General features: G+C 44.8%; 1 protein-coding gene across 1 annotated transcript in view; it reads right to left on the reverse strand.

Moving 5' to 3' along the window:
- eIF3l (eukaryotic translation initiation factor 3 subunit l) overlaps window positions 1-10,494 on the reverse strand; it is a 31,764-nt gene extending 21,270 nt beyond the window's left edge. The window contains exons 1-2 of the mRNA XM_080271817.1: window positions 10,386-10,494; window positions 6,030-6,214 (exon numbers count right to left, since the gene is read on the reverse strand). Coding sequence (XP_080127943.1) covers window positions 6,030-6,214; window positions 10,386-10,409 — 209 coding nt within the window. The 5' untranslated portion in view covers window positions 10,410-10,494. The remainder of the gene's footprint in view (window positions 1-6,029; window positions 6,215-10,385) is intronic.
- Window positions 10,495-10,725: the final 231 nt, after the last annotated feature.

Raw genomic sequence — 10,725 nt, forward strand, 5'->3', positions numbered from 1 at the left:
ACCAATAAGGGACATAAAAGACTGAAATAAATGCAAAAGAACCATAAAATGAGGTTTTAGAGGTGAGTTTATACAATATTAAACATTCTGGGTACTTACAAGTCCCTTGGTCTTGGACTGGTTTGAACCGCCAGTTTGCAGTCCACAGTTAATCCTCTGCACTCTAAATTCTAATTTCTTAACACTGCACAACACTGTAAATTCCTGTGTGTTCTAGTGGCAAGGTATTGCAGTTTATTCACTGTTTATTCACAAAAAACAAGCACCTGTGGCTTGCACTGTTATGAGTATCTGCTCTCCATCGGAGTTAAGCTGTGACTGTTGATGTTGGTGGGGTAACAGAGTTGCCAGATCGCAACAGCCACATTACCAATCTCCTCAACTTTCATTGTCAAATATAACTTTTCATTACCAAATTCGTAAAGCTAGCATATATTCTTCACTAATTATATATACAAGTGGAAATACATGTAATCACTCTCCTTATAACTAACACCATGTTGATTATTTTCACACTATGTAGGGTAGCAGATTAATCAGAGAGAGCAAACAATCCACCATCTCCATCCTGTGTATCCTCATACATGTGAAAAATCCATTTGGTAATGCATTATTCTAATGCATTACCAAACGAATTTTTCATTACCAAATTGGCCCACACTTGGTAATGAAAAATACCAAATGGCAACCTGACAGGGGAGGGGGGAGTGGGAAGAGAGGAAGGGGTGAAGGGACCATGATGTAACAGCTGTTTGGCGCCAGGCGGGAATTTCAAATTATGGGAAGGAAAAAAGTCAGATTTTTTTCGAATTTTTTGCAGTTTTTGGCCCATTTTGGGAATATTGGATCCCAGGAGGATTATGTCCGGTTAGTGGGGATGTTCGGATATTGGGCGTTCGGATATTAGAGGGATTACTGTATATATATATACACACACTCAATCCTCGTAAATTGCATGTTCATAAATCATGGATTCGTAAATCACGGCTAGGTGGCCATCAGACTGCCGGCAACCTAAAATCACTGTTGTATCACGAGAATCGTGGACCTAGGTACCCAAGTGGGCCTTTTCCGAAGAGAACCGTAAACTGCGGCATGCAAACTGAAAATTGCCTGTGGAGTCACGTGGAGAGACAGGCTGACGAATGAGGATATAAAGGAGCGTTGTGGTGTGGATGTGGATGTGATAGGAAGCGTTATGAGGAACACACTGAGGTGGTTTGGCCATGTGGAGAGGATGGAGGGTGAAAGACTGACGAAGAGAGTGTATGTGAGTGAGGTGGAGGGGGAAGAGGGAGGGGGAGGCCGAGGATGAGATGAAGGGATGGGGTGGAGAGGTATATGAGAGAGAGGGGTGTGAGTTGGGAGCAGGGCAGTGAAATGGCGGGGGACAGGGCGACTTGGAGGCGATTTGTTTGTGGCCATCCCAAACGGGATTGAGGCGTCTGGCAATAGATAGATAGATAGATAGATAACCAATAACCGCGCATCCCTGGTGGCATATGTGCATACTAATGCCACCATGTTGTTGTTGTTGTTCTTGTCCCGTCAGTCCGCACACTACAGACCGTCGCCGTGGAGTATGAGAGTTACCTGCCTTTTTTGTACAACTTCCCCCCACCTCCTACCTGCCATGACCCCTCCCGACCTCACGATGAAGTGCTCTAAGCAGTATGGCATCAAGAAGCTGCCGCAGTTGTTGTACAGTAAACATTTGGAGCTCATTTGTCGTGTTGAGAGGGGTGAGAAGTTTTCAAAGCTGGTGAAAGAGTTTGGGAAGAACAAGTGCTGAGAGGTTTTAAGTTCTTCCCAACACCACCCCACTCCATTCACTTAAGCAATTTCATCATAGGATTAAGGTGAGATCCCTTAACGTGGCTTATTTCTATTTAATACATGCACTGAATATTCCCATATTTGTATTTTTGTGTTTGATGGTGCCTAGATGGGTGTAGGTAGGGTGCTGTGGGGGCGGGTTGGCCAAAGTCCAGACCCAAATTAATTTTTCACATAAGAGTTATTATTCATAAATCACGGAATTCGTAAATCACGGCAGTGGTCCAGACCCAAATTGCCGCGATTTACGAGGATTGAGTGTATGAAATGAAAAACATGAAGAAAAACATACTAGTCCAGAATACAGTAATCCCTCTAATATCCAAACATCCTCACTAACCGGACATAATTGTCCCGGATCCATTATTCCCAAAATGGTCCGGGGGGGGATCCCGCCTGTAATTTGAACTTGGCGCACGGGGCGCGGGACAGCTTTGTTGTGGCGCGTCATTCCTCCGACGTCCACTAGAGCGCCCCTGCATCCTCCCCACTTTCCGCCTGTCTCTCGTCACAAGTGAACGATCGTCGTCATGGCTGCCCACGTGCCCGCTTTTGTGGTGGTGCCTTACCTGCTGCAGGCACTCCTGCTGCTCTCGTGCCTCTCCTTCGTGTGTTTGATGATGGCCCCGCCACCTGAGAAGAGGAAGAGAGTGGTGTTGATTCTGGAGAAGAAATGGGAGATATTGGAGAAAGTAGATGCGGAGTGGTTTTCTTCCCGCATCCTCCGCGAGTTCAACCTGGCCCGATCTACTTTGTTTGATATTAAGAGATCCCGAGACAAACTCATGCAGTACACAGCTGACTTCTCGTCGAGAAGCAAACGCAATGTAGAGAGGAAGGTGATGTTTACTCCCAAGTTTGCTGAAGTCGACCGCTCCATGTTGATTTGGTATTGACAGCAACGTGCTGCTGGTGTGATGGTAAGTGATACGGAGCTGAAGGCTACTGCTGAGAAGTTCACCAGACTTCACAACGCCCTAACTTCAAGGCATCTGAGGGTTGGCTCTTCGCGTTTAAGTTACGGCATAGCCTTACCAACTGTAAGGCTCATGGCGAAGCTTTGGACGCTAACGAGGATGGAGTTGACGAGTTTCGGCACAAGGTGAAGGGCTTGATCAACAGGGAGGGCCTCACTCTTGGTCAAGTCTACAACGCTGATGAAACTGGTTTATTCTATCGCTCTTTGCCAACAAACACTTTAGCCGAGGAGACGAAGAAGCGTGTACCTGGCCGCAAGCTCTCCAAGGAATGGATATCTGCTTTGTGTTGTGCCAATGCTAACGGCATGCACAGGCTTAAGCCAGTTATTGTTGGCCGCGCAAAAGCAGCCTCAGTGTCTTCATGGAGTGATAGATGTCCTTCCTGTCGTCTGGTACCATTCTTTGAAGGCATGGTTTACAGCCCAGATCTTCAAAGACTGGATCCACCGCCATTTCGTCAAGGAGGTAATACAATACCAGTCCTTCCTGTCGTCTGGTACCATTCTTTGAAGGCATGGTTTACAGCCCAGATCTTCAAAGACTGGATCCACCGCCATTTCGTCAAGGAGGTAATACAATACCAGTCCTTCCTGTCGTCTGGTACCATTCTTTGAAGGCATGGTTTACAGCCCAGATCTTCAAAGACTGGATCCACCGCCATTTCGTCAAGGAGGTAATACATTACCAGATGGAGAAACTGGGAATCCCACGCGACCAGGTAAAGGCCCTCCTTCTCCTCGACAATGCACCTGCCCACCCGTGCGACAAGGACTTGGTGGCTGAGAATGGCCGCATTAGGTGCGTGTTTCTGCCACCTAATACGACTGCTCTCATCCAACCAATGGACCAAGGAGTGATCGTGGCAACGAAGAGGCTGTACCAAAGGAAGTTCCTGGACGAGGTGATGGTTGTTCTCGAGGACAAGGACGAGCACAGGGAGGGACGGGACATGCGGGGCCAGCGGACTTTGGAAAACCTTCGCCGCTACAACATCAAGTCTGCAATCTACAACTGGGCCAGTGCATGGAAGGAAATCCCTGTCAAGACTCTAGAAAATGGTTGGTCTCGTCTGCTTCTCGGAACGGATGTGTTTTGACGTGGATGACTTCCATGCACATGTACATACGCATGGCGATGATGATGATGTGGACGATGTGCGTGAATGGTTGGATGACGATGAGGGCGATCCTGGGTATCAGACCCTGTCTGATATCGAGATCGCATCTTCAGTTGCAGGTGTCAGTACCCAGCTTGAAGATTCTGACGAGGACGGCGACGATGATGCGGACTCCTCTCGGCATGACACAACTCCAGCCATCCCCAAGCTGAGCGCACTCCGGGAACACCTAGAGTTTGTTCTGGACTACATGGAACACCCGGACTGCGACAGGGAGATGGGGCCCTTGGGACTTGCAGAGGAAGTGCGTGCTTTCAGGTAGCGCATCATTAATCGTCAGAATTGTCATTCCTTGCGTCAATCAACGATTGACAGTTTTTTCAGGCCCATGACCCCTGCTGTGCCCAGCCCTGGCTCCACTCCGTTGCCTCCCCAAGACAGGCCCTCATGCTCCGAGCCACAGCACAGCACATCAGCCACGGTGGAGTCACCGCTCGACATGAGTTTGTGTCTGTCTTCAGAGTCGTCTGCAGTGGGTACGCCATCACCACGACCCAGCAACGCACCCCTTGGTCACCTGCCAGCGATACTCTCGGACTCTGACAGTGAATAGACGTAAAGAACTTCTCCACTAGACCACACGGGAATTTACAGTATTGTGCAGTGAAAAAAAACAGTGCATTGAGTTAAGGATTTACAGTTGTGAGTGAAAAGACAAACAATTATTCGACTAAATTTAACGTAAATAGGCTTGTGTGTTTTTGCTTTAGAAAATGGTTATAAGAGTGGAAAGACTTAAAGTTCAGAGTGCAACACTTATTAAGTTACAATGGAGCATAAGCTAGACAAGATTGCGCACTGTGAAGAGAATGGACTTCTGAGTGCGAATGACTAAGTTCAGTGCAAGACTTCATGAACAATGTACTGCAAGTGCTTCAAGAAATCCTTCTTACTGTCAGAGTCTGAGAGGAGGCGGTTATTCATCGAGATGGCCATGGACTTGCTGTAAGTAGGCAGAATGTTTCATACTGTTCTCTACTGTATTTTCCATACTATACTTACCTCAAACACCTCATTTAACTCTTTTATGTCCTTTATTGGTGTGAATATGGTGTGTCTTAAGTGCTATGCATGTGCAGTAGGGAGGTGTTTTTCTGAGTTAGGCTAGGTTAGGGTCCATAACTACCAGACCAGGAGCCAGGGACCTGTAAGTACCCAAAATGTTGAATATTGTATGAACCTACCTCAAAAACCTCATTTTATGCTTCTTTTATATTTATTTCAGTCTTTTATGTGCCTTTTTGGTGTGATTTGGGTCTTAAATAGGTGCTATGCATGTCCAGAGGGAGTTGTATAGGTGTTTTTCTGAGTTAGGGTCCATAAGTACAAGTCCAGAAGCTGGGGCCCAATATCCAGACAGGACCACTATCCGGACCTGGCTAAGGCTCTATTACGTCGGATATTGGAGGGATTACTGTATATACCGGTATATATATATATATATATATATATATATATATATATATCCATCCATCCATCATCCAATCCTACATTGCCCCATGAGGAGCGTAGGAGCCCGGGGCTAGGCAGTTGGTCTCGACATTTGAGATGAGAGTGACCAGCCTCACTCATCCTTGAGTGGCATTACAAGAGCAATCAACCCCAACCATCCCTTGGATATAAACCTTCACTGGCTCAATCCAACTGGAGCACAATAATTACCCACTAAACCACCAGGTGCCAAAATCTGGTTATATGGTTACCACCCGGCACAATAAATCACTGGCTTGTCACTCGATGCAGTCACCCACAGGCGGAAGGAAGAGGAAAGAATGAAGGAGAGAAAGACAGAAAAGGAAGTGTAAAGTCACCTGTAGGCAGAAGGACAAGGAAAGAATGAAGGAAAGGCAGAAGAGGATGGAAGAAGAAGAAGGATGGAGGAGAGGAAAGGGCAGACACCCGAGAGCAGCACAGCATCAAGTGAATGGATGGTAAGTGCCCCCACCTACCAACAAAAATACTGTTTATAAATAAATAAATAAATAAATAAAGGACCATGAGCTATTATCAATACACTGCAAAATTTTAAAACTTACTCCACATAGAGGGATGGAATATCGTAAACATTACCATCCCTAATAGCATCTCTGAAGTAGGTGATGTACTTCTTCACTTCCTCCGGGATGGAGTAGGTTGGGTAATGACCACGGTCGCCAAACTCACCCCCTTCTCTCACTGTGTAATGGTAATTCTCAGCATCCTCAAGGGGGTAGCTGTCATACTGGAATCATAAAATCATTGCTTTAACCTCTTCATCCTGAGATTTTTTTTTTTAAATTCTAGTTAATGCTACATTATTTTATTTAGTATGAGGTAATCCTTTGGTGTAAAGGCCGGTTCACATAAGCTACATCACGGCTGATTTTTTCATCGATTTGTGGGAAAAAAATGCCAATTTCAGAATTTCTCCTGGAAAGGTGTTCACACGTACAGGGACTGCAGAGACAGGAACGCGGTAACGGTGTTTACAAACAAAGATGGACCACGTACCCGTACTAGGTGTGCAGCTCTTGCTTTTGCACTTTGCCTACTTCAAGAAAAGCCCTCACAGCCGCAGTTTAGCTCGTGTGAACAGACCTTTACTGTCACTCAGCTTTCCGGTGGCTTCAAGGGCTGTATGCACAGATTTTCTTAAGCATAAAATCATGTATAAGATTCCTTGTGTATACCTTTAACTCATACTTAAATAATCATACTTTTACACTCATCCTCATACCAGATACAGTACACCCAAACTGGAATGAACATCAAAGTAAGATAATAGTAGTAGTAGTAGCAGCAGTAATGTAAACACACAAGATGTCGTATTCATCTTCTTTCCCAGAGCTTTGTGTTGTTCGCTGCTTCCATTTAAATTGGCCCGGCCTCATTCTACCGATTCCGGGAAAAAAAAAATTGACATGTCAGTCTTTCTATGCCGGCAAAGAAAGCGGCCGGAATTTCTACTGGGGAGCAAATTCCGGAAAAACGGCCACGATTTTGCTCATGTGAACTGCCCTTAGGGAATTCTAAATAACTGCCAAAAAATGTTTTAGGCAAAAGATACCATGTACTGTATAATAAATCCTCATGAACCTTCATGTAATGTCAAGGCTAAGTCTGAAGAAAGCCCAGGTTATGAATAACTGAAGCAGTTCCCTTGAAAAGGTCAGGTCCCATCAGGCTTGGTTTGTGTGATGCCCATAAATGATAGATGTAATAGTAATAGTAATATATCGCCCTCCTTCTAACAGTGATGCTGATAACCAAGCACTACTAAATTTCTTACTAGACTTCTGTCCATCCAAAGAGGTTCTAATTGTTGGGGACTTTAACTTACCCCTTATCAACTGGAAATCAAGCACAGCACTGGCTATGAAATATCCTCCTCTCCATCAGTCATTCCTGGACTGTTTTGCATGTCTGGGTCTGCACCAGTGGGTAACTATGCCCACATATCTAAGCTCAGGCACCACTCTAGATCTTGTCTTCACATCCGAGAATGATAGAGTTGGAGAAATTGAGGTAGCGAGTCCCCTGCCCAGCTGTGGACACTGCCCTGTGCTAATACAATATTATTTCCAGGCTGCTGTGGTGACAGATAGCTATTTGCACACCAAGCGCTCCTGGCATAAAGCCAAATACAACAAAATAAATAATCATCTGCGTGAAATAGACTGGCATTTTGAATTCCAAAGCCTGTCAATTGATGCCATGTATGACAGATTGCAGTCCATCCTTAGCCCACTAATTGACCAGTATGTGCCAAATATGCCTAGCACACCTCCCTCACCTCCCAGATCACCACCCAAGGCCTTAAAAACCATCGCAGGAAAGCCTGGGAAACATACAAACACTCCAGGAATGTTTATGGAAGACTATCTCCTGAGGCTTCCCGAGCTCTGTCACACTACGACTCTCTCAACGACACCTTTCGTAACCACTTTACACACATGCAAATCAATCACGAAATGTCACTGATTAGAAAACTACAGGTCTCCTCAAAACCTTTTCACCAGTACATCAGAAATAAGAAAGTAGGTGTACCCTCAGTAGGCCCCATAAGATTGGACAATGGTGTGTTAACATCAGACTGTACTCAGATGGCAGAAACTTTTGCTACACATTTTTGTACAGTTTACTCAACTCATGCTCCTCACGCTCCCTTCCCTCACCAAACTTTTGAGGGTATCCTCGACACAGTGACCCTATCCTTGCAAGAAGTGAGAAATAAGCTCGCAGCACTGGACCCGAACACCAGTATGGGACCTGATGGCCTCCACCCCAGTCTTCTGAAATATTGCCAAGCCTTAGCATTACCCTTGTTTTTGATATTTCAAAAGTCTGTCACCATTGGTAAATTGCCACATGATTGGAAAAAATCCATTATCATTCCTATATTCAAGAAAGGCTCTCGACACAAACCTCTTAACTATAGGCCTATTAGCCTAACCTCTGTCTGCTGCAAAACCCTGGAAAGATTCATTACAGAGGCATTATACAACTACCTTGACACTAATGGAGTGCTGTCAAATGAGCAGTATGGATTCAGACAGGGTAGAACGGTAGATGACCAACTGTTACTCGTGTATAATGATGTTACGTCGTGGATGGATACTGGATACGTTGTGAATGTTGTCTTGTTTGACTTTAGCAAAGCCTTTGACATCGTCAACCATTCGATACTCACTGACAAGCTGAGGCTACTTGGGGTCAGTGGTTCCTTGCTAACTTGGATCTCTGACTTCCTGTCCGGCCGCACCATGCAAGTGTCTGTGTCTGGCTGCGCCAGTTCCTCAAGGAATGTTCTCAGTGGAGTTCCCCAGGGATCGGTTCTAGGCCCCTTGCTATTTCTGGTATATATAAACTTTCTACCCGCATACATACGCTCCAAATGTAAATTCTTTGCTGATGACATGAAGATTTACCTTAAGTTGCGCCAAAACACCTGTTCCACATTAGCTGCAGACATAAGTACATGCCAGAAGGACATTGATATGGTCTACAATGTCGCTGAGTCCTGGGGTTTACGTTTTAATCTTGACAAGTGTACTGTTCTGCGATGTCAGAGAGGTCCAGTAGACTGGAATTCTATTGGCGCACTTCAGTACTATCACATGAACAACACCAGGCTCTCCGTAGAAACTACACACAAAGACCTAGGTATCTTGGTTGACAGTTCACTAAAATTTCATTCGCACATAAGAAATACGGTAAAAAAGGCAGCAGGCCTGTCAAATAATTTACTTAGGTCCACCCTCTGTCGAGACCGAGATTTTATGTTGACTTTATACAAATCCCACATCAGACCCATCATGGAGTTTGGCTCCACTGTATGGAACACAGGCTACCACGGAGATCAGAGGCTCCTGGAGTCTGTACAGCGCAGATGGACTAAGCAAATCAATGGCCTGTCTGAACTCAGCTATGCTGACCGTCTGAAAAACCTGGGCCTGTATTCTGTAAAAGGGAGACTGATCAGAGCTGACCTCATTAAATGCTGGAAAATCTTCCATCGCCAGTCCCCAATTGCACCGCCTGAGCTCTTTTCTCTTCCTTCATTAACTCACACCAGGGGCCATAGATTCAAGGTGGCCAAGTCCCGCACTTCAGTTGAGTGTAGACGCAGGTTTTTCAGCATCAGATGTATAGACCTCTGGAACTCTCTTTCAGATGATGCTGTTAGTGCTGACTCAGTTGCATCATTTAAAAAGTCCCTCCACTCACAACTAGGTCACATCCTGTTCGACTATATAGAATAACTACGACTCTTAATTCGAAGTCCTTCAAGTAGTGCAACTACCGTGCATATGGCACAAAACTCAGCCTCTAATCACTAGTCTATTCTGATGATGATGTATATAGGAAACGAGGCTGGCGTGCCAGCAGGTATGGGCTGCCCTACTTCTTGTAATGCAGATTCCTACCGAGCCATACTGTTAATTGTAGTGGGGTAGCCAACCAGGTGAGTAAACCAGGTGAGGTAGATGAGTTTGTTATAATAAAGGCAGAACTTGCATGCCCATTTGGTAAATAATTACCATTTTCATTATGGTACAACTTTCACATTCCCTCTAACTTAATGAGAAAAAAAAAAGGTTGCTAAAGAATCCTGACAAAACCTACGGTAAAATATTCCTCTTCAGCCAACCATTCACTACCACCTGGATACCTCCGCTTCTGAGCTAAAATATGCGTACCTTTCACATTATACTTCCAGTATCTGAACATCTTCCAGCACTCTACCAAGTCAAGATAACAAAACATACATCATATTCAAAAGACCATTTAACATCAAAGAGCACCGTCTTCACCTACCACGACTTTTACGGGATGACCAGCTAATCATAGTGAAATCATATATTAATCTTATCAAAAATAAAAGCAACAAAGCTTATCAACCTAGTACTAACCTCATCTACAAATTCGTTATACATTTCTAAAGGCCTTTCTCGCAACGTAACAGTGAACAGATGGACAGTCCCAATGCGGTGTTGACGTCCCGTGAGTGCAGAAAGGCAACCCGCCCCTGTGATTGGTGCATAACCTGTGGCAAGAAAAATACTCCCCTCCTATTCGTCCACATTTGCGTTCGATTAACTTAGAAAAATATCTTCATTTGAGAGTAGGTAGTATAACTCATATTAAAGCCCATTCAGTATGCAATAGAATAATTCTGTATGTAGTTCTGGCCAAAATATAGGAGGATGTGGCTGGATGCAAATTATGGATTTCTGAAAATGCCAAATGCAC

This window comes from Coenobita brevimanus, chromosome 47 (assembly GCF_032717465.1).
Source record: "Coenobita brevimanus isolate Jiangsu-jjx chromosome 47, ASM3271746v2, whole genome shotgun sequence".
Classification (NCBI taxonomy): Eukaryota; Metazoa; Arthropoda; class Malacostraca; order Decapoda; family Coenobitidae; genus Coenobita; species Coenobita brevimanus.